Source organism: Drosophila ananassae, chromosome 2L (genome assembly GCF_017639315.1).
Source record: "Drosophila ananassae strain 14024-0371.13 chromosome 2L, ASM1763931v2, whole genome shotgun sequence".
NCBI classification, from domain to species: domain Eukaryota; kingdom Metazoa; phylum Arthropoda; class Insecta; order Diptera; family Drosophilidae; genus Drosophila; species Drosophila ananassae.
In genome coordinates, this window is record NC_057927.1 from 24,938,231 (window position 1) to 24,962,484 (window position 24,254).

The 24,254-nt window shown below is 42.2% G+C and overlaps 3 protein-coding genes across 6 annotated transcripts in view; 1 reads left to right on the forward strand and 2 right to left on the reverse strand.

Moving 5' to 3' along the window:
• The window catches only part of LOC6506017 (transcription factor kayak), a 29,519-nt gene extending 6,063 nt beyond the window's left edge, over window positions 1–23,456 (reverse strand). Inside the window, exon 1 of one of the 2 annotated variants that reach the window (XM_014905395.3) lies at window positions 21,821–23,456. In XM_014905395.3, coding sequence (XP_014760881.1) covers window positions 21,821–22,423 — 603 coding nt within the window. In that variant the 5' untranslated portion in view covers window positions 22,424–23,456. Of the gene's footprint in view, window positions 1–5,575; window positions 6,187–21,820 lie in introns of those variants that run through there. The other variant, XM_001964747.4, reaches the window with a different exon arrangement.
• Window positions 5,702–19,563, reverse strand: LOC6506016 (transcription factor kayak). 3 transcript variants are annotated; one of them, XM_032456479.2, is made up of 2 exons: window positions 15,105–17,077; window positions 5,702–7,225 (listed from the first exon to the last, which is right to left on the reverse strand). In XM_032456479.2, the coding sequence occupies exons 1-2, from the start codon at window positions 15,402–15,404 to the stop codon at window positions 7,181–7,183; spliced, it is 345 nt and encodes a 114-aa protein (XP_032312370.1). In that variant the 5' UTR covers window positions 15,405–17,077; the 3' UTR covers window positions 5,702–7,180. The 3 variants fall into 3 exon arrangements, with proteins under 3 accessions (XP_032312370.1, XP_044573380.1, XP_044573381.1); XM_044717445.1 differs by lacking the exon at window positions 5,702–7,225 and adding an exon at window positions 9,457–11,180 and having other exon boundaries at window positions 15,105–17,097; XM_044717446.1 differs by lacking the exon at window positions 5,702–7,225 and adding an exon at window positions 11,187–12,784 and having other exon boundaries at window positions 15,105–19,563.
• LOC6505517 (protein phosphatase PTC7 homolog fig) lies at window positions 8,275–9,539 on the forward strand. The gene is made up of 2 exons (XM_001964746.4): window positions 8,275–8,998; window positions 9,054–9,539. Exons 1-2 carry the CDS (start codon window positions 8,372–8,374, stop codon window positions 9,423–9,425), a joined length of 999 nt encoding a protein of 332 aa, XP_001964782.1. The 5' UTR covers window positions 8,275–8,371; the 3' UTR covers window positions 9,426–9,539.
• Window positions 23,457–24,254: the final 798 nt, after the last annotated feature.

Genomic DNA, 24,254 nt, shown 5'->3' on the forward strand with positions numbered 1-24,254 from the left:
TAATTGATGGCTTAAAATATAGGTAAATAAGGAAAAAAATTAGGTGGGGATTTGGCGACGACACCGATCCTGATTGTCTGCTTATTTATTTGACGATCTTATCAGCGCACTGTGTTTCTCAATCCCAAAGGCCGTTCCCTTATTGACGGCTTTTATTTGTCAAACGAGACAAACAATCGATTTTATTCTTTTTTGAGTTGGTTACTCCACCTCGTGTTTTATATATTTATTTTTTTGAAATTTACTTTCAAGTCGGCCGCTCTACCTTTGCAACACGGCAGAGCACTTTCATTTTAACCTACTTTCCTCGTACACCCAAAAGGCAAATTTGTTTTTTGAACTTGTTCGTAAAACAATCCGCATTTAGACGATGAATCAGCCAATTGAGACCGAGAACAGAACCCTGCACCACATATACTCATATGCAAAGTGAGTGATAATAAATATAGCAATAATATGAGCAAACTACCAGCAATCGGGCTGGACCGGCTTTGGAATTGAATTGTCTAAATTGAAGCCAGCGCACTGGCGGGCCTTATCAGACCAGCAGTGCTCTGGGTTCACATCTGGGGGTCAATTAAGCAGCGCCAAAGCGTGTCCCATGGCATGAGTAGAGTGGGGCTGCTGTGAAAATAAATAAACTGACGTAGTCAGCGGGAATCAGCAAAGTGCTGACTAATACAGCTCAGAGACTATGGCTGCACAGAGTTTACAGATTAAAGTCGGAATAGAATCGTAGCCACAAGCTACTGATAGAAAGTCCGCAAAAGAAATGGCTCATTTGTGCACTAATCAGTGGTTTTAACCAAGTGTGACTAAAGTGCGCGATGACTTGCACCGATTCTGAGAAATCCAACGCTCGCCCTAATCACCGATGACCTTGGGGCGAATTAGTTCGTTATTTCATTGGCCGAAATAAACATTTCTCGCGGGAATATGCAACCAGTTGAGTGGCTAAGAAACAGCACTCGAGAGGCCCAGACTTTGCCTTCTGCTTCAGCTGACGTGTTGGGCTATTTTTATGCCAATTTTAGCCTGACAATGACGCAATGAAAACTGAAAATAAAACAAAAACTTGGCATCATCAAAGGTGCAACAACAAAACGAAAACAGGCGACAGCCATTTGTATTGTTTATATCAAAAGCGGCTAATAATTGTTAAGACTGACAGCCACGTTAGTATAGGCCTTCTTCTCATCTGCCCCTACCACCCAACTAACTCACCAACTAACTAAATTTTAAGCTCAATGCTAATGGCACAACTATTTTGCTTTTGTTTTAATGCTTTAGTTGCTTCAGTTGCCTTTGTTGCTTCTGCTGCAATGGCATAAATTAGTTGGCAAGCTTGTTAAATAAAAAATACAAAAAATTGCATGCCGAAGGTCGGCTGTTGTTTAGTTAGAAATGCGCATAAATTAAAGAAGAAAAATTAAAGCAAAAATAAATACAATTTTGATTTTTCAATTGGCTTGAAAGAGTCATGAATAAAATGCAGCTCCAGCATTGTTTGCTCCGACAGCCAGCAATGTCAGAGTGCAGCGACAAAGTTTACAAGTTCAAGATCGTTGTCTTTATCAGACTATATAGTATACTATATATACATTCATTTAATATATAAATTTATGTATAAACCCATTTAATTGCAGCGGGCTACCGCACTTCCCTTGACGATAAGCATAATATTCGGAATACAACTTTGAATGCTATGGCTCTTGGTATGATTTGCATTTTAAATGCAAATTCTGCGAATAAAACAATTAACGCAAAGGAGAAGCAGAAATCATATTTTTTTTAGTGATACTCTTTTTTTCTTCTCTTGCTGTTTTTATTTAATTTTATTATTATTTTTGTATTTTTTTTTTTTAGGCAGGCGGGCAGGAGAACGTGACCGCAATGCCCGAGCGAAATGGCCGGTGTTGACTGTGTTAAGTGCCGGCTGTGGGCTGGCTGTTGATAAAAAACGAAATTTCCATTACCTCTTCTGCTATCCCCCCCCCACCTGAGAGCCACCCGGTCTTCATGTCCGTCCGACCCCGCGCCAAAAGAATTTTTGGAGTGGCCCCAGAGTCAACGGCCGGCCGGCTGGATGGCTGGCTTGCCTGACTTGCCTGGCTTGCCGGCCTTTTTAGGCACGCAAAACAAAACCCCCTTATATAACCAACATTTATGCAAAATATACACAACTATATAAAAACATATATATGATTGTTTGTGGAAAGCAGCGCCGTCATTAAAATCACTTGACGTTTGTCCATTTTTGGAACGCCCACGACAACCGCGCTACACATACAAAATTGAATTAAAGTTTAACTCTTTTTTTTCTGTTGTCAGCTGGCAACGGCCATAATTCAAAATTTGCCAAAAATTGCACAAAATATATACATATATAAAAAAAATTTAAAGGGGAGAATGCCAAGCGACAGCGGTGCAGGCCGAAATAAATTTTCGAGTCGGATTCGAAGTCGGACAGGATTCCCTGGTGTCGGGCTTTAAGTTCAGTGTCAAATTAATCAGACTTTTGTTCGGAGGGCGTGTAAATTAAAAAAAAAAAGAAGAACAGAAAAAAGAACAAGGCTGACAAATTTGCATGAGATATTTAAAAAAGAAAGAGTGAAAATATTTATGTTCTGCCTTTTAAGCAGTGCATTGAACCCACTCGCCTAATGACTCTACCTCGATCGGCTCGGACTCTGGGGGAAATTTATTTGCCTGGGTTGGGTTGGGTTGGGGTTCGAATAAATATGGGGTCAGGGAATAAATATACTCATATAGAGTCGTTTCACACTAATCGATAGCAATAATTGCATTTGGCAAAGGCGAAACTTTTGATTGATAAAGCCCCGTGGCTGCACTTTGGCCATTAAGTCATAATTAAGCACTTTCTGTGGTCAGCACTCGAATAGTGGAACACTCGAACACTCGCTGGAATAATACGCTAACGTGCAGCTAATAAAATGACGCGACATTGGTCTGGGAATAATTTATTTAAATGCATTTTGTCGCGACAACAAAAAGAACAGCCCCGAAGACCCTGGCGGGGGAGGACGACCCAACGAATTTATGGCAAAGTTAGCAGTTCGAGGAAATGGCAAACAAACGACGCGTCTCCCAGGCGCCAGAAAGGACAAAAAAATGGGGAGAAAAAAAAGAAAGGATGGCGAATGCAATGCACAACACTAGACAGACAATACAAGGATAGGAGAGGAAAGGAGGGGCCAGGATATGCGGACAGGCGGAGACAGTAGTAAAAGTTGTTTTCACTTTTCATTTGCGGGGCTTGGCCAATTCCGAGAAGGACATGACCGCAGCCATCAAGCGCCAGGACTCTTGCCAACACGCCAAATTACAGCTGGCGGCTGTCGGCTGTCGACTAGAAGACTAGAAAACCAACAAAAAATCACAAAAGACAGGGAAAACTCCTTAGCAAAGGACTTCAATTACAGGGCAAATGCTCGGCTCAATCGCCTCTCCTGTCAAATTATCTGCACCAAACTTTCCTGGCAGCTCTCTGGCGCAGAGCCCCATCTTTCCCAATTCCGATTGCATTTGATTCATTAAGATGAAACTCAATTAAATTGGCTGGAAATGCAATTAAGTGCCCACATACAAACACAATCTTCAAACTCGCCATCATAAGTATGTGTTGAAAAGCTATTTCGGTTGCAACGTAGACATATTTAATAATAATTTGATCTTAATTGAATTCAATTTTGTTGCATGCTCCACGGACATGGCATGATCACTGGATCCAAAGAGTTATATACTCTTGGAAATCATTTTTTAGGCCACTTCTAGGCAGAGGCGCTAGACAAAGAAATTGTTAAAAAAAAATTGTTACTTTTTAGGCCAATTCTGAAGCGTAGATAGGGAATGTCTGTGGGCAGCTCTGCGGAAGACAAAGGAAAGTTATTGTTTGGCCCAAAATTCGCCAAATAAACGGTTTCAAGTGATTTCTTTCATTTTGAAAAGTTTGTGGCTCAGGGCCAATCGAAAACGCCCACACATACCGGGGGCATATTGTACCTACCACCAACACTCCTTTCCGCCTCCCAAAAAAAGTATATGTACGAAAGTACAGCCACCACAAAAAAAAAATGTTAACCCCCTCAAAAAACAGCGACGGAAAGTAGTACTTCAAGACCAAGACCATATTCAGTTGTTCGGTTAATTAAAAGAAAGTTGGACTTTGTCTGGGATATACTGGGATGTGGGGGCGCTGGTTTTAATGAAACCATTTGAGAGAGCGGCTAAGCCGCTGCTGTTGCCGCGCAGTGTGGCAAGTGTTTGACATGCAGCATGTCACTTTGAACCGCCCAGACCCGGGCCCGGGCCATATAACGAGCTAGTATTAAAAACAAACCTATATATCCCCATCGCACACATCTGTCCCTGAGTATCAAGTGTCACGCAAGTTGAGGTTCACAAGTCAAAGGGTCAGGCGGCGGCGGACCCTCGTTCACTTTCTATGCCCCCCCCCAGGCCCACAAACCAGCGATATAAAAACGCCCGAAATTAAGCGACCCCTTCTCCTATGCAGCGGAAAGTGAAATAAAGTCCAAGCCGATGTCGGCACAAAAAAAATAATACCTAAAACGCAGTGCAAGAGTTGCGCATAAAACTTGATAAATTGTCACGAAAATCGCACGTGTGCGATATCGGGCGAATGGCGCCGGTTCGGTTCGGTTCGGTTCCAGTGGAGGAACAGAAACAGAGCCAGACGAGTGCCCAGACCCAGACCGGATCACTGGACTGTGAAATGCAATGGGCAAAATTCACCAGCAAAAAATATGGCTAAGAAGTTAAGCCAAAAAAAGTGGCAACTGTAAGTGGTGGCATGGAATTGCAACGTGATTCCCAAATGGGGGTGTTTTTTTTGGCAGTTGCTATAATGAAATCCTACACGCTTAATTTAATAAGAAACAAGTACAGAAAATAATTAAATTACTAAAAACTGATTTTTGTCATAAAAAGCTTATCTAGTGGCCTTCAAAGTAGTAGTTAGATATCAACCAGGACCCTAAAGTCGTTGTAACCATTTACGATCCATCAAATAAACGTGTTTAGAGCTCAAAAAGATAGTGTTTTGGAAATCAGTGATGAATCGGACCCGAAAACACTTGCCACAGCCAACAAAACTCTGCTTATCAGTTTGCTGGAAAAAAAGGCGAATAAAATGGAATAATTCAGTTTAGGTAATGACCGTAAATCGGTCGATCGGGGAATCAGAAATAGACGGCAAATGGGCGGGCGCCGTTGCTTATCGGCGCTGAACAAACACAACCCCATCAAAAATAAAATGGCCTCAACGCGAAATAAATTGTACATATAGTATGTACATTGACAGGCGTAGAAAACTAAAAGGGGGATCTCCAATTTCCAAGAATTCAATTGGCAGCGATAAGCAAAAGCTACGAGCCAGGCACCATCTAATACCAGGGGCAGTAACATACATATGTAGGCAGTATGGAATTCTAGAAATTTCAGAGCAAACACTCCTCCACTGATAAGACTTGGATCTAATTATGCCAATGGGCGGGGCCAGATCGCTGGCTTTTAAATAGCAGTAGATTCTTACCACTTTTGGTAGCGGCGATAGCGGCATACCGAACAGGTACTCGTCGTTGAAGATGTTGTAATTGTCCAGCGTCATGTTATCAAATAATTGTATTGCTTCCGTTTTGATTGTTTTTTTTTTTTTTAAATAGATTAGAATAAGTTTAATATTAGTTTTTGTTGTGCTCGATTGCGACACAGTGTCTATATTCGAAGAGGCGCAATGACTCAAAGCGATTTCTGGCGAAATTCGCCTTTAAAATTTGCCTGAATTGCTTTTCAGCGCCTGCCGCCTTTGTATTTCAGCTCACTAACACACACACGGTATACGGCTAAAAAGTATCTCACAAATGTATCTGTATCTGTATCTGTATGTGGCGCGCGATCGTGCGAATTATTTGTACTGTCTGTTTTCAATATTTCCTAGAATTTTTAGCTTATTCTCTGATGTTTTTGTTTGGACTTCAGGCACCGCACATACTGACACTTTTCACACACACAATATTTCTGCTGACTTTTCGCGTAATTTTCACCAACTCTTGGCTCTTGGCTTTTGGCGAATGTTGGGGAACTCGCTCTGTGGCCGAAGCGTTTGGCACGGCGGACTTGTTTTGAGTAAATGCGTCATCGTCGATGGCTTGCCTTTTATACAACCCAGCCCCAGACGAGTGCGATTGAGCGTTTTTTTTATTTTTCGCTTTTATCGCATTGAGCCACTGCGCATGAAATCGGAGAGAAATCGGCGCAGAGTGCTACGTTGAGTGAGTCCGAAACTGGGGGGGCTCTGGCATTTCCTGAGCAAGCCCCCCCAGAAACAACTACACCGAGAGGAGCTGGCATGAGCCATTTTCATTTAGGCCTTAAAAATAAAAAAAAACAAATATATTGTGGGTTTAACCCGCTGGCTCTCGCTATCTGCTCTCTATTCATTCGATACAATTTTGTTTTCTATTCGGCGGCGAGTCTCACGTGCCCCGCCAGTTTAGCTTTTCTTTGACTACGCTTTTTTTCTGTTTACTTGATATTTGGACCGATTGCCGTTTATCTTATCGGGGGGCAGCCGTCGCCAGACAATTTAGTTATGACATAAGCAACTAAATTTAAAGAGCCAGGTAAACCCCACTGAGAATGCAGCCCATGAATGGCTCGCCTTTGTGGTAGGTGGCTAGGCTCTTATCAGGCATTTTGGTAAATACTTTTCCTAAATGGGTCGCCCGGCGATCGGATGTCGCCGCTGGAGGCTCAGGTGGCTTTCGGCCGTGCCCAGCCCCAGCCACAGCCCCAGCCCTGGCAGGTGTCCGCACCACACCGCCCCGCCTGTTTATTGTTATTTCTAACCATTTATCTATGATATGCCAGCTTTTCAATAAATATTGATGGGGCTCCGTTGCCGGCTGCCGATTGGCGATTGGCGATTGGCGATGTCGATGCCATGTAATTGTATGCGCATCGAAAACAGCTACCACTACAATAACAAAACTAAACAACAAAAAACTATAAAAAAAAAGGCCACGCTGACCTTGCGCCGCCACTTACATGAGAGCCTCCACCCCATTTTGGGGTGGCAGGTGGCTGGTCTGTGGGAGGGGGGGCACTAGGGGTACCGGAAAGTGCAGCCAAAAGTGGGTCATGTGACACTGGACATTTGTGGCAGTGGCTCTGCTCTACTTACCTGCAACGAGAAAACAAAGTGCACAGTCAATTAGGATTCCGGCCAATAAGAGCGAGATCAATCAGAGTAATCAAGGGCCATGGTGAGGCTGGAGAGGCTTCAGAAGCTGTGACCCAAATCTGTAGAAAATATACCGGAACCACAGTCTATTCTACAGAGCTCTTTGGCCTGAAATCTAAAAATATACTGTCATCCATGTTTAGAACTAAAAACTTTAAAACTATCTTGCTTGACGTCACCAGCGATAAGAGTTTTGACGTAGTCGGTCCTATCAGTTCCAATAAAACCAATAGATATCGCTTCATGGTATTCTTTTTTTAGAAGAAGGAATGACTTTTTAAGACTCTGTTTTCCAACAACTTGAATTTTACGCAATATCTGGTAGGAAGGGTAACAGGAAGTACTGGCCTAAGGTTCTTCTCATTAATTTTGTCATAATACTCGAACAAAATGAATAACGAGCAATTCTGTCGAATACTCCAGCTATATTGATAAGCTACCCGGTTTGCATCAGTGTTTTAAAATAAAATTATCTTTCCGTATTGTTTTCCTTTGGCAGATAAGAGTCCGCACAATATAAGGTTTCTCCGATAAGACCTGCAGTTCCGTAGCCGTAGCGTGATCAAAACTTCCGGTGATGATGGGGGTCTGGGTCTGGGTCCGATTCCGATTCCGACTCCGACTCGGTGTCCCATTCGATGTCCCGGACCCAGTCCACTCTGTCGTAGGCCACATCAAGATAAGATTGAAAAACGGAAAACAAAGAAATCAAATCTATGACAAATACCTTGCTACGTATGCCTATGGGCCTTTGTAGGAACAAAAGTATATCTCGAGATTAAAAAAATGTTGTTTATGATGTAAACAGAAGGCAAAGTTTGCAATTATCGCGCAGATTACTAATTGCTTACATATATGAGGTTTATTACTTTGACTTTTGCAGAAAAATGATATTCCAACAGGTGATACATCACAAAAGGGTCTTCTAGACTTTTCAAAAACGAACACTTTTTCGTATGCTTTTGAATTAGAATCATTCTGACGAGTTCTTTTAAGGAAAGAATAATAAAGTGATTGTACTCCGAAAGTTTCCTGACCAAATCTTTTTTGAAAATTGCCAGTGTTTTGTGTTTAAATGTTAGAAGAATGAAACCAACCATGATGTCCAATTGGCCCGGCTTCATCAACCGCTTTGTACGCCAAGTCAGGCATCCGTTGGACTTCAGGCGTCCCTACCGGATTACCGGATTCCCGGATAATCTTTCTCCCTTGGGATATTTCGGTCAGACTAAGCAGTACGCTCGAGCTGCCCAGGAACCGTACCTGGTCACGGTGGTGCAGGGCAGATCGAAGAAGCCCTGTTCTCCGCGGGAAAGGGCGAACCGAAGATTCGGGGAGGACAGCTGGTTTGTGAGCTCTACGCCCCGGGCAGAGGTGCTGGGCGTGGCCGATGGCGTGGGCGGCTGGCGGGATATGGGTGTGGACGCGGGACGCTTCGCCAAGGAGCTGATGGGCTGCTGTTGCGGTCGCTCCGAGCAGGAGGACTTCGATGGCCGCAATCCACGAAGCCTGCTCGTCTCCAGTTACCAAGAGCTGAAGGACCGCGACGATCCAGTGGTGGGCAGTAGCACCGCTTGCGTGGTGGCCATGCACCGAAGGGACCTCACCTTGTACACGGCCAACTTGGGCGACAGTGGCTTCATGGTGCTGAGGAATGGGCGGGTGATGCACCGTTCCGAGGAGCAGACGCATGACTTCAACACCCCCTTTCAGGTAGGACACTCTTAGCGCACTAACCAGTCCGGAAAAGTTGACATTTCTCCCCCAGTTAACTGTGGCTCCCAGCCACAAGCTGGACTCTGTCCACTGCGATGGCCCGGAAAAGGCTGCCGTCTCGCGACATCCCCTGGCTCCGGGCGACCTGGTGCTCCTGGCCACCGACGGACTCTTCGACAATTTGCCAGAGAGTATGCTCCTAGAGATGCTTAGAAAGTTTCATGGCGTGCGGGACGAAAAGGAGCTGCAGGACGCCGCCAACCAGGTAGTGGAGAAGGCACGGGAACTGTCCATGAATGCCAGTTTCCCGTCCCCGTTCGCCGTCAAGGCTAGGGCCAATAATATATCGTATTCTGGCGGCGGCAAGCCAGACGATATTACCCTGATCTTGGCCAGTGTAGAGGTGCCAAAAGTTCATCGTTAAGGAAACAAATTTCAGGTGTTGCCAGTAAATATTTTTGTGTGTCTATCTAGAATGTCAAGTGATAAAATGTCTCAAGTATATGTATTAAAAAATTAAAAGGGGTTGGCAAGAATATTTATATTTGGTTCTATATTAAAAGGAAGTACTTGTGCTTGAAAATAAGCTATAAGGCAGAAAGTATGTAGATCTTAGAGAGGCTTACATAAATATTACTCATACGCAGTGTTGTCCATAAACTCTAATACCATAATAGCCCTTTTATTATCCTTTAAATCCTTTACAAACCCATAAATAATAATAAATATCTTAACTAGAGTAGTTTTTTTTATTCCAAATCTAAAAATAGTAAATATCACTCATACGCCGTGTTGCCCCCACAAGTGAGGTTCATAAACAGTTGTCCAAATATTATGCCTCTCCAAAATAAACTTTAATATTATTTTAGTTTTAAAGCTAGCGGCGGAAATCCCCATTATTTCATTCTGGATCTGTGTTGGCAAAACACCTGAGAAATTACGTATATACCTACTATTATCTCGACCGCAGCTGTACCTACTATATATGTTTTGTTTATAAAGATCTTGATTCGTATGTAGCTATATAGCTGTTCGTTCATTCAGCAAACTCGATTATGAATGAACGGGCCAGCTACAACCGATTTCACACACAACAGGATGACTCATACGCGTTTTAACCAGAATTCGTGCGTTTTTTTTCATTTTGGCCCGAACTGGTGTGGGAGAGAGGGGACGTGCCATGGCCTAGGGCTCCAAACTTGGCACCCACTTACAGCCGCAAAAGCGTCGTCAACAAAAACTCGTTTGGCGCCGCTCAACACTCAAAGCAATCTCACTCGAACGAGCCACCGAGTGAGTGAGTTGGTGAACGAATATGAGTGAGTGAGTTGGTTGGGCCGAGAGAGTGCCTCTGAGAACTAGTGCACTCCTCTCAGCGCCAAGAGCGGATGGCTGGCAGAGTCAGGCGATGGCGTTGGAAATCCCCAATGCAGCATTGCGAAATTCCCCCAAAGCATAAAAGTCTTCGATAAAAACGGGAAGGATGTGTATGCCGATAGGGGAATACTCTTTAAAACTTAAAAGGTTATATTTTTTTTCTTGTAAATACGGAAATTTAAATCTTAAACATTACTAACTAACCCCAAACCGCAGGAATGATTTAATAATAATTATGATTAACATACAAATATTATTCTTAGTATAATATATTATATATTTAATATCTTCTCTGTTTAGTAAATATACTATTCCAAATACCCTCACCCCACTGCAAAAGTTGACACAATCTTGGGAGTGCTGGGTGTTTGCGGTTCTTGATAAATTTTCTTCCTTTCTTTGGCTTTATCATTTCTCGTTTCGCACTTTTCAACGCCATGGCGAATTGTGGCAGATGGAGCCGGGACTTCACACTCCTCTTTTGCCACTTGGCCTGCGCCTGCCCCTGCCCCAGCCCCTGCTCCAGCCCCAGCTCATGCTCCTGCACTCCACCTTGCCTCTGGTTGTGGAATGTTCTGGCTCGATGCTGCACCTCTTCTTGGAATTCCTCATCGGATGACGCGTCACAGACGAAAGTAATCCCGACCAGGATCGCCGGGCGTGTAAATCTTTCAGTGGCGAGTGCATTTTTAGCCACGCTCCAACCAGCTCCAGATGTGCTCCAATTCCAATGCCCCACCAGAGGCCTAGCCCGTTTCCCAATCCCATTTGCTGGCATGTGCCATTTCCGACGGCCTCCTGCCTGAAATTAGTTGTATTGTCGATATATAACTCAATTAGGGGAAGAACACAGGGCTAACTTGGCAGTTAGCACTAGCTTCGAGGAGGCATTCGTTCCGAGGGGTACGGGTTCAACAAACCCAGCTAAACAAAGTGTTTGCCATGGAAAGGACAGTGCTGTAGCTATAGAATACTATGGGGGGATTTAATTTCTGGCCTAAAACTATAGTAATTTTTATAAAATAAATATTAATTTTAAAATTAGCTTGTTAACCTTTCTAGGTAGCTTATCGTCTAGGCTTTCAATCTAAATTGCGAAATGAAAAGCATGACTGTAGCTCTGTGGCCTGTGTGTTTATACACAAAAGATAACCCCTATCGGTGCATTATCTATCTGGGCATTGAATTAGGTTTACCGCCACCCACCCATCCCCCCTTTAAACAGCGCTCCTGATAAGCACTTGTCCCCTCCCCAGTATACCGCCCCAATAAGTGCCCTGTTTCCAAGAAAATCGAAAGCGAGTGCGAAAAACACGCAACTTTTGACATTTTCCTTTCGTTTTGTTTCCATATACACTTTGTGGCTAGTTTGTTGAAAATACATGATGACATAATTTTGTTGTGAGGACGGGGGGGAAATTAGCATTGGAACTGAAAAGCGATCGCCTTTCTCCCTCTTTGTGACGTCATGCTACCGCTACCACTCGGCAGTCGAGCAGCAGCGTGTTACCAAATTTGGCTCTCAACTGAAATGAAACTTCGAGAGCCGAGAAAACCGGTCTAAGCTAACATTTTTTATTTCACGTCTGTGGCCTTAGCTTAAGCTAAGTTTAAGCCATTGACGTCATTAGATAATTTCATTAGCGAAGCGCCAAAATGCACAAGCTAAACGAACATTTAAGAGCAATGACTGTGGAGTCTAGGCTAGTATGGGAGTCTTTTTGTTTCGGTGATTTCCCCTAATTGATTAGAGAACAAACATAGCCAGTCCAGATAAAGCTAATGCCACAAATAAACTTTAGATAAAAATCTCATGGCAAAAATGCAAATTCATCCGGAAAAAATCACATAATTTGGGTTAATAAACCACAAAAAAATGGAATAATAGTGATTGGCCAAAAGTGGATAGGCAATTAGTGGAGGGCAATTAAATAAATATTAGTTAAGTGGAATAAATAAAGCAATTTCTTGGTAAAATCATATATTTGCACGTATTTATACCATTTATCAGTTTCAATTGAAAAGTAGTACAAATATGTATTCCTGGAAGACACGATATATCCGCGAACAAAGAAGAGACTGTTATGGACATAGAAACAAGTGCGTCAAAGGCAGTTACAACTGTAAAGTAAAGTAAAGTGTTATCTCTGCGCTGCTATCTGTCAGTACGTGTATCTATCGCTCGGCCTTCGCCCATAAGTCGAGCAGCACCGCATTCGGAATCGAATTTACAAAATCCCATGAAAAATTTCCTGGAACAATCGAAAGGTATTATAAAATAATAAAATGATAAAATAAACGTGCGGGGGACAGGCGAACTGCAAACTGCCAAAGTCGTTAAAGTTTTTTTTTTTATTTTTTGCACAATCCAGTGCTTAAGGCCCGGTCCATAAAAAGAGTTCATAGCTGTGAATAAAATATAGGAGAAGAACAGAGTCCAAATTACAACAACACAGAAGAACAAAGACAATAATAATTAATCGTTTGTTGTATGCATTTTTTTATTTATTTATTTGTTTGTTGGAACGGCCAAGAGCATTGGCGGTTTTTATATTTATTTATTTTTAGTTGATGCGCACATTAAATTGGCAATTTCTGGCGGATATCTGATCATGATTATAAAGAGCTAAAAAAATAAATATACAAACGTGTGCCCGACTCTACAGACGAGGTCAGCAACAAGAGACTTGAAACTAAAAAATTCTTTAAAAATATTATAACTTGATGCTTAATGACAATTAATTAAAAGGAGAATAATAATTGTCCCATTAAACACCTTGAGTAGTTATAGTCACTATTAATTCAACCACGAGTGTAGAAATACACTTAAAAATCTGTAAAAAGGTTATCTCCGAGGAGAGTTCGCCGCTCGATTGCTCGTTAGCCGATTTGCTCGTGACTTTTAATGCGTTTGCTTTTAATGCATGGAATATTTATGTAGCACGCTGCATGTTTTATGCAGCACAATGCGAAAAAGGCAATCAGAGTTGTTCAAGTGCACAGCACCGTATATAGCCAACATCCCTCCCAGCTCCCTGCTCCCTGCTATATTTGCCACCCCATCTGAAATTTTTCCCCCACTTGCCAGGCGACGCGTGAGTTGCTTGACATTCTAAGTGGAATACCAACGCAAAATCGGGGATGTCAGCTACAGGGGGTGGGTCTCAGAGAGCATCTCAGTGCCATTTGACCTTGGCATTGGATTTAATTTTATGGTGAAACAGCAGCATAATTTCGAATGTCAGGCCTCCTAGGACTGATTTTTCTCAAACAAAATTCTTTAATAAATACAATTTATTCTTAAAATTGATTGTAGACTGAAACTGCAGTGAAACCCAATTAGATACTTGCCCCCTGCGGCCAATCGGAAGCCTTGACCTCAGAGCAGCAGCCAGCTTATTGGCCATATTGCCGCAATGTGAAATTAGTGCTGGCATCGGGCGACGCACGTGTTGCAGAACGAGAAGTGAGCAAAGAGAAACAATAATTTTAGGCTAGGCACCCGAAAACCCAAAAACCGCACCTACGCCAAAAAGATACTGCATACCGCATAGATACAAAGATACAAAGATACAAAGATACACAATCTGGCCCAAATGGCTGAAATAAAGAATTGGGCAATAGAAACAAATGCAAGAGAGGGGAGGGCAACCTTGGCGGCTGCTACGAATTTGAGTGCAATCGGGGAATGCACAAAAACCCACTCATTCTCTCTTCCGCCGAGAGAGAGCGAGAGTGGAGAGAGGGTGCAAAAGTCGCATGCGATAAATGTCGGCCATTGGTGAACGTGAGCAGGTTCACGTATTTTGTATCTGTGTGAGCGCAACTCTCACGCAGAGAGAGTATGCGTGTGTGTGTGTGTGTTGGTGAGAGAGCGCTGTCGGGCGGGAGCGGGAGAGAGTGACAGCGCGAAACAACAACAAAGTGTAAATTGAAATTCCAAAGATGTCGACAAAGTAAATACGAAATAAAAACCCAAAACGAGACAACCGCACAACAATAACAATAACAATGGAAAGCTACAACAAAATGCGCACAACACAATTCGGCGAATAATCATAATAAAAAAAAAGAAGCAGACGAATATACATAAACAACAACAAAAGTTCAATATATTTTTTAAACAAGTTTCCAGAGCTCTGTGTGCCGTTTGCTTTTTTTTTCTGCGGGTGAGGCAAAGTCTGATTTTAGCTTCAAGTGAGAAATGTTGGCCAGATCCGACTTGGATCCACCAGGGAGTAGGGGGTAGTCCGACTATTGCGTTCTATGCAGTGCCAGTCCCCCGCTATGGCTCCACTTGGCTTATAATCCCATCATAAACCCATAGGCACTGCCAGGAATCGAAGTATTCAATACCCATTACCCATGTATCTTTGAGATACATTCAGGGTTCTTATTGTATCTTTTCCAGAAAAATTTCCACTATTTAGTTTGCCCAAAATGGCAGTATTCAGACGTAAGAGCTATAAGATAGTATTTCTAATTTAAGACACTTAAATCGATCACGTAGCTCAAGATAATAAAAAGCAATCTTTATAGAGAGAGAACCCCTAGAAGAGGACCCTTTAGATACAATCTTTAAGATCCATTGATCTATAGCTCTATATGGTCTATAACTCTAAGCTTGAATTAAGTTTCTGAGATCGTTCTAGTCCTAACCTCTCCCAGCTATACCCCCAAATACCCCACTTCCTGGGTCTTTGTGCAAATAGAGTATCTCACTTACGATAAGATTGCGAACGGCGGCCGTTGTTGGTGTTGCTGCTGGTGTTGCTAGCTTTGTTGTTGCGGTTAGATCGGTTGTCAGAAAGTCCATTTGTCCCGACAACTGTTCCGCCAACTGCTGGGCTTCCTTCAGCTCGTCCAGCTCCTCCTCGCCAGAGTCTTTCAGCTCCTCCTCCTCCTCCTCCTCCTCCTCCATCTCCACCTCCTCGGGGTCACCGGGTTTGGGGATCTTGGAATCTTCCGGTGCGGTTGCCTTTGTTATGGCGGCTTTTTTTGTTGTGCGTTCGACTTTAACTTTCATTGTCGTTTTTGTTTTTGTTTTTGTTATTGTTTTCGCCTCTTAATTGCGAATACAAACAAAAATTTACATGTGCGGGTGGCTGCTGGGCCCTCTCCTCGTGGCACTCTCTTTTCTTTTAGTTTTTTTTGCTTTTTGTTTGTTGGCCTGCAGTTTTGCGTTTTAGCAGCTGTCTTTTTAACGCTGAAATTGGTAACAGCTCGATGGAGAATTCTCTAGATCAGTGGTGGGCAAACTCTCATTTCCCATAACTCGCGAGCATAGGGCCAAAAATTCTGCTGCAGCGCTGCCGGCACACGCACAGTATGAGCGAGCTCGCTCCTCTCCGAAGCACTCTCATTAGCTTTCGTGAGAGGGCCAAAGTTGGCATTTTTCTCTCATTTCATTTCATTTGAGCGCCAAAAATATTCTGTTCTACCAATGAAAATGAATTTATTCGATGATCGGACCTCACTGGAGCACGACCATTGCGACAAAAAAATCACTGAGAAAAATGTTTCTTGAAATTTGGGAACCTTTTGCGTATAAAAGAGTTTTCTGGTAAAATTAATATTGATGAAATAATAAAATAATTTTTATTATTTTTTTTTTTTTTATTTTAATTTTTTATTATTCGTTTTATATTTTCTTTTATATTCCTATTATTATTTTTTTTTATTATCTTTATTAATTTTATTATAGTTCGTATTTTTTCTTTTATTTTTGTATTATATTTTCATATTTTATTATTATAATTGTGTAAATTCATTATACAAGTCTGAAAAATACAAAAAGTACCTTATTTTGTGCAATATTTACAAAATTACCGATGAACGAATTAGTACACAAAGTTTTTCGCTCAGTGAATGGGTTGCTCTCTTTGTTTTTCGCTGCTTACGCACACAATCAAATGTTATAAATGTGTGCGTTTTGCCCACCACTGCTCTAGATTAAAGGCAGGGGGACCACGCCCCGCACCACTCGACACCGCGCACCACAGGTACCACCACCGCTCACCGTTCGTGTACCGCTGACGTTTATCGCCCGTCACCGTTTCGCTTTTTGAACTTCGTCCGACTTTGTTGGAATATTTCGTAATATTTTTTACTTTTTTTTGTTGAGGGGAGATTTTTTGGTTTTCGGTTTGTTTTCCTAAAAAATCTTTTCTGGTGGCTTTTGAGGCGCCGCTCTTGACGTTCCACACACACACTCACACTAACTCGATTCTCAACAAGATAACGCGAAGTCACAATTATTCTGACAATTTGTAACTGTATCTTTATTTTTCAATGTTTTTTTTTTTTGTTTTTTTGTTGGGGAATGTTATTGGTGTGCACTTGTGAAAGTGTTAAAAAAATTAAAACGTAACAACAACAACAATGGAAGGGAATTATAATAATAATAAGGTTTGTCGCCTGTTGTTGGTTTTCGGTCTCACTTCCTCCAAAGGCAGCTCTCTGGTTGTGTGCGAGCGGGAGAGCACGCTAGAGGGGTGTTGGGTGGTTGGGTGGGAGGTTGGACTGATTAACACGAGAGAGAATGAGAAAGAGAGAGAGAGAGAGACGGCCGCGTGGCTTTCCGCTGCCGTTCCTGCAGTCGCGTTGCCTTAACAAAAAGCGAAAAATAACTGAATAACTGAAACTGAGCAACTGGCAACTGGCTATCCACCATCGGGTGACGTCTTGGCCATTGCCTCACGCACACAGATACGCGGCGGGCCCACACAGATACTCGCACACAGGCGCACTTGCCTGGAAATTCAAGCTGCGTAGATGCCAGGGCTGCAGCAGGCCATCGGAACCAGTTTACGAGCTAGGATTGACTATAGATTGTAATAATATTTCTCCAAAATTTTTTTTATTTTTGTATATAAAATATAGTTAATTATTTCAACTTATTAAATATAGAAACTAAAAATAAAAATTTTAACCACATTTCAACAATAAGTAACCGCATTCAATAATTAACACAAAATATCCAAAATTTACTTCGCATTTCCGTTATTTTTCCAAAAAATTTCACACCTTGAAATCAAATTGTATCTTGACCGCCAAAGAGAAATCCATAAAATGTCCCAACCGCATGGAAATCCCCAACTGAACGATATTTTTATGCTCCACTTGATTCCCGCGGCCCTGACGAAAGGCGGTGGAATGGCACAGCACACAATAACTGTCAGAATGATGAAGCAAAAGGAGATAGAGAGCAACAAAGTGAAAGAGAGCCATCTCACAGATACAGATACAATTCGAATCTGAAAGATTTGTCGCATGCGATTTTTGTTGGCCCAAAACGAGAAAGGCTCAAAGGCCGGCTCATGCTCACCACCGCTCTCACTGGCCGCCACTTCCACTCAACCGGAGTCGAGTTCCACTCAAATCAGTAATTTGGCGGGCAACTCGTTTGTTGACATTTTCTACTTCAAAGATACGTTTTTGTTTTGATTTCGGTGCCGCGCTGCCTCTCTCTCTCGGTTACGCTCTTTTCCTGAGGTGGGCTCCCACTCAAAAAGGCAGACCAGTTGCCCGGGCACATGTTGGATTTATGTATGCCAATGTGGCGCAGCACGCATCGGCATTTGCCTGATGACTCATCGGGGTTTTTACACACGGACACGGATACAGATACAAATACAAAGACAGTCTATAGGCATCTATAGAAACTGGTGTGGGCCTCCCGCATTCAGGCATTCAGATATTCAGACAGGTTCGTTCCATCTGATTCCATCGCCAATTGGCGGTTAACGCAAGTGCCACACGTGGAAAAAATCACAACATGGTCCGATTTAGTTCTTCAATAATTGGGTCAAAATTATGGACATATTTGTTTAATTATTAAATTTTTTTAAGTGCCAAGATGAGTTATTTAGGAGGATATGGTTTATTGTAAAGAGTTATTAATATATTAAAAATTTAAATAAGAATACAAGATTAAAATTAAATAATATAATACTATCATAAAAACAAAATTTATATCCCTTAAAATTAATTATTTTATTTTTTAAATATTAGTTATAAGTATATTATTTAGTGGTAAGGTATTCCCTAAGAATCCTATATTGAAAACTAGTTTTTGGCAACTACCTGTTTCTCTCTGTGCAACCGAGGCCGGTTAATGAATGCGAGTATCTATGAGATGCATTTGGACGCGTGCTAAATGCGTCTATTAGCCACAGTTTGACCGCCAAGTAATGCACCCCATACACATTAATTCCATGCCCACTCCCATGCCCATTTCCATTTCCATTTCCATTTCCATTCAGACTCAGACTCAGATTCCGATTCAGATGCGAGGGCCATTAGGTAGGTCCAGGTAGCCGAAATGTTTTGCTGCCATTAGGCCGACGACGCTCCTTTGGGCCCAGGCTCAGCACGAGTTCGATAAGAGCCTGGTGTCTGAGTGCCTGGCGACGCCTTGGCACTTCCCAATTGCCGGGAACGACGACCGACCGGAATCAAGGCTGAGTGGAGGGTTGAATGCCTCCGGTGTTGTGGCTATTGTTGGTGACTATATTTTTTTGAAGCAATTTGCCAGGCGACTGCACGGGTGCCACACTGATTAGGTTACCATCTCAACTCATATATAATATTATGGTCCAAGAATTCACGGGAATTAGCACTTGCTGCGGAAACGGAAACTTCATTCATGTGGGAGAGGCTCCTAGAAGGCAATCGGTTATCAAGTTCCATGAATATTCCACACGCATAATTTCTTCCAATCACAATTGCAAGTTACTAAGAATTTAATATCAAATTGGTCAAGAGACTCTTAGAAAATTAAAAAATAGGACAAGACCCTCATGTCTTGCCAGCTTAACTTCACATTAAAGTGCTTTTATTTACAATATATCCCTCCCAGATTCAATTACAGTATAATTATATGTATATTTCACTTCGAGTGTTTACTGGCATACGATTTATTTAAGTCCGCTTAACTTGTATACTCAATTATTTACTCGGCGATACGATCGGCTGAATAATGTTTACATTGATTAAAGTTTCGATCACGTCATGAAAGAACATCACCGTTTCCCCAACAAGTCATCCGATTCGCAGAAATTTGTGTATATTTCTGGGTATTAAATGAATAAGCCAAGAAAGTTCCAAGTCTGGAGAAATTCAAGGTGCGCTAAGAAGAATCTAGAGAGACTCTCTAGGAAGAACATTTCTTATATGTGTACCATATAGTATTATTATTATTATTCATATCCCTAACTATTTCCGCTGCAATTACTGCAAAGACTTGTTCCCGAGCTATTTCAAACGGAAAACGTCTGTTTCGATTGTTATTTTTTTCCATTATTGGAGGTGCACCTGAGGGAGCCAATGTTCGGTTTCGGGGACAAAGAGTCCAAGCTCCACAATCTTTCAGCCCTTGATAGAGAAACAAAGCAATCGAATTTAAAGTTTACTTTCGAGCAGGGACACCCCTTCACTCCAAAACAGCTGATTACTTTTGTCCGCTAATGGGGCGAATTGGAGGGGGCGTGGCTAGTTGCTATTTGCCAACTAGTTGCAGCACTTTGCAACGCAGTAAATGATTAACAAAACTTAATGAGTTTGTTGTAGAACCGTTTTTTTTCACTAAGAAGCCAAGCCAAGCCAAGGCAAGGCAGGGAAACCGAGCGGAAATCGAGCGTCGCTCATTAAAAAATTAAGCATACGGAATAATAACAACAGCAGAGCAACAATAAAAGTTAAACGACTGCCAATTAAAGTTGTTAATTTCGAGCTCTTAATTGTTTTTGTAATAAGTAATAACAGCAAAACAGAGCAGGCCCCAAACTGCCTCCACACTGCGACTACTACAAGTTCACGGACACCCAACTAAGATGAAAAATAAACTCATTTTCCAAAAGATCCTCAATTTTTTAAAGCTCCAGGACTCTACAGCACTAGCCTTTACTAGCCTTTTTTAGGTCAAAATTAAAAAACAGCCATTATAATATCAGCACTTCCGCATTCAGCTTTTAAAACATAGACCATGTTCCGTCGCGATAAAGCCACAAGTTGTGAGGTCCCCGAATAAGATCTGGAGTGCTCGCTCGGCCCGTGGCATTTCCGTTTGCGGATTTCACTTTTTCTTCATTGGTTGTTTAGTGCTTTGGACCTGTGACTGTTTACGGCTTTTACACTTCCTGGCCCGGTGTGGTTTTTTCAGTTCGTGACTTTGCAGTATGGTCTTATCTGGACGAGGTGCTCCGCATACGGCGTGTGCTTGCTGTCGTTGGGGTTGTCATTGACGTTGTCGATGTCGTCGTCATTGGGGTCGCTAGTTGTTCGTCTGGGGGCTATTGATAATGCTCAGGAAAAGGCACTAGGCAAAGTAGACTTTCTGTCGCGACACGGCCAGGCACACGGATGGCCATGCATCACCTGGGTATTTTTACCCCATGACGTTATCGGGCGGAGGCTAGCTAGTCGCCGACAATCGTCCAGATTAAAAATAAATGCTCTTAAGGGGTTGGTATCCAAAAGTTGGAGCTTTAAGGGCTTGCCATTAATAACTATTTAGCTTTTTATCAAGGCTATTAAAAAATTAACAGCTCTTTCAAAGAAGTAGGCGAATACTTTTACGTTCTTGGCAACAGGTTCCAAAAAAAACCTATAATAACTGAAACACCGCTTTACCCTGTTATTAGTAATTAATATATATACTTTTTGCAAATAATGTTTCAAAAATAACCCCGCCGAAAAGTATTACTAATGCCTCGATTCTAAAATTAAACCCAAACTCGAATGTTTCGCTTAAAAACAGTATCAGCTTTCCCGCAAAGTAACTCTCAGGGGTTAATCCCTTCTGCATAAATCTGTAACTGTCTGATGATTTAATTTAAATTTATTTAAATTCCTCTATATATGCGAAATTTATATCTGAACACACACAGTATCCAGTTTTTTTTGTTTGCCAGTTGAAACAAATTAAATTACTTGAAATGTATTTTTTATTGTTTGTTTTATTTACTTATTCCCCTTTTTTTTGTGTATTTTGGGGAGTGGCATTCCCACGCCACAGCCAGAGGGCAGTAAATATTTACCTCAGATTAAATAAGAAACAAAAATAAAAAACTAAAAAAATGTTCAAAAACGGAGCGCTTCACTTCGCTTTCCGTTGGACAACATGTCGTATACGTGATGAGCGCCAATATCGAGTATACGCCCCGTAGACACCATTTTTTTTTGTAGCTTTTCCAGCTGCGACTCGCTGCAACCCACTAGCCACTAAGTCACAATTAAAAAGATGAAAACAACAAAAGCTGAACAAAAAAAACTTCACTTTGGGGCGAAGCACCGCCCACAAAACCGCAAAATGAAAGGCGACGACAAATCAGAAAGAGCTCAACCGCAGATGAGGGAGATGGCGATTCGTAATGCCTACATATTTTCTATATATGTACGTATATGGGCAGACAATATATGCGTTTGGTCGACTAAACTTACATGTCGTGGCTGCTGCTGGTCAATTCCGTTGTGGCTGCCCAAGTAGTCCTGTGGCACACGATGTTGCAGTTGCTGCAGTTGCCCCTGATGCGCCTGATGCTGTGTTGTTGCAGTCGTTGTTGTTGGATTGTTGGCGAAATATTGATTTGGTTGCTGCTGGACGTTGCACGAGTATAAACAACTGTTGGATGTTGTGGCTGGGACAGACGGCTGCTGTTGCTGCTGTTGCGTGTAGAAGTTGTAAGTGGGTTGCATGAACTGGAGTTGGGGCTGTGGCTCCTGTTGCTGCTGCTGGGGCGCCAAGTGCTGATTGTAATTGACATTCATAATGTTATTGTTGTTAATGTGGCGCGGCTTATTGTTTTCGATTATCCAGGGAGCACCTCGTTGCTGCTGCTGTTGCTGTTGCTGTTGCAGTTTCTGTTGCACTTGCAACTGCATGGATGTTGCGTTGTTGCTTGTGTTGTTGCCACTGTTGTTATTATTGATCCAAATGCTAGGATTATCGAGCAACACATCGATCACTTGTTGTTGCTGCTGCTGCAAGGTGGGGTTCCAGCCGCCGTTGTTGTGCTGCATTTCGTTGGCCTTTATTGCAATCATCAACGAGCAACTTGTTGTCAGCGTTTATCACAAGATGTTGCAATTTCCTGCTCTCCTTCGTGCCTCTTCTCTCCCTCTGTTTTATTTTGACTTGCTTGTTATTGTTATTATGTATTTTCGGATTTATTTTTGGCTTGATTTATCGTCGTGTTGCAATTGTTGCACGTACTTTTATTTTCGATTAATGTCTGAGCTTAGTTATACTTAATTTTTGGCAACTTGTTTGGGCTAGGGATGCAATAATTTTATTATTTAAATATTTAATATAAACTTTATACTTGTTCTTATTGTTCTGGTGTTAGATTGTAGCTTTTATCTCGTCATGAGATACTGACTTTATTTGTGCAATGACTTGAGCTGATGATCTCCCTCCAGTGGATCAACTATTTACAAATTGTGCAATGCCAGGGATAGGGGTTTTTCTTGATTCCTCCCTTCTGGGCTGGCAATTTCACCGACCTGGAAATGACTCAGCCGCCCTGTTTCCGCACTGATAATGTATTTTCCCTCAACTCGCAATGATTTCGGCTTATTAATTTCGCATTTGCATACATATGCATATGTGGAGTCGGGCACGCCCACTGTCGATCCGTCGGATGACCGCCCCCTTTAGCCGTTCACTGTTCGATTTTGGCCTTTATTTTTTTGTTTTTTGGTTTTTGATCAGCACGTGCAGGCCAAGTGGCTGGGTAACGGTAAACGACGCGTAAACAAACACCAAAACGGGCAAACACGACGCGAAAAAAAGTGCAATTGTGCCACGGGCGGGGCGGAGAGGGTGACTCCGTAACTGTTTGCACGGATTAAATTACGTGATTTTGTTATAAACAGGCATCGAGATCGAAAAAGCCAGACACACAGACACAGCTTTTTCAAATAATAATAATAATAATTTCTTTTGCTCCACTTGCGCCTGCAATTCGTTATTCCATTCGTTGCACGTTCTTGATATATTTTATTTTTTGCACTTTTGTATATTATTTTATTTATTTTTTATTTTTTTTTTTTTACCAGCCAGGACTGATACTTCCACACGGCAGTGCGGCAGAAAGTGTATTAAAACTCAAAATGAAAATCGAATTTTGATAAACCTGCGCTCAAAGGCACACACAGATACACTCACACTCACTGAACTCAAAACGAAGGCAGGCGACAAAAGCCGAATGCGATCGCGATCGAGTCCGCTTCGTTTTTGGGGTCTTAATATGTTGTTATTGTATTTTGTTGCGCTCTGGCCAGGTTCTGGGCTCAAACTGCGCTTAAAGGCTACCCAAAAAAAAATAAAAATAAAAACCCGAACCGAAAAATTGTCAAAAAAAAAAAACGTTAAGAAATCTCACAAATACGTATGCAAACCGAAGAAACAAATTATTACGAGGCGATTTATTTGTTTTTTTTGTGACTAATCCCGTGTTTGGTGGTCGCCCGTTGTCAATATCCAGTGTCCAATTTTCGCAAAACACCTTTCGGGGGGGTTTTTGGCGCCAATTGGCGGTGCGGTTGTACGGCTGTACGGCTGTACGGCGATATGGCCAAATGGGCGATCCGTTCGGTTCGGTGGCTCATAGATCACTCGCACTCGAGGCACGTTCGCATTGTCGTCTTCTTGGCTAGCCTCTGTCGCAGTCGCTGTCTCTGCCGGCGTCACCACCGGCTGCGGGCTATGACTAATCCCGGCCAGGCACGCGGTGGAGCTCCAACTACAATAACAATATGTAGAACAACCGTGGCGGCAACAAAAGCAAGTGCGAGAGACCCGATCAAGTGGTGCCAGGAGCGAGAGATTCTCTGCAAAAAAAAAAGGGTGTGATAATAATTTTTTTCCAAAAAA

Bases quoted from the DNA above. Each gene is read 5' to 3' on its own strand.
- LOC6505517 (XM_001964746.4), top strand. From the start codon at position 8,372: ATGAAACCAACCATGATGTCCAATTGGCCCGGCTTCATCAACCGCTTT. The intron at 8,999-9,053 runs GTAGGACACTCT...TTTCTCCCCCAG, and splicing joins ACTTCAACACCCCCTTTCAG to TTAACTGTGGCTCCCAGCCA.
- LOC6506016 (XM_044717445.1), bottom strand. From the start codon at position 15,404: ATGAAAGTTAAAGTCGAACGCACAACAAAAAAAGCCGCCATAACAAAG. The intron at 11,181-15,104 runs GTAAGTGAGATA...AACTAATTTCAG, and splicing joins CCGCCGTTCGCAATCTTATC to GCAGGAGGCCGTCGGAAATG.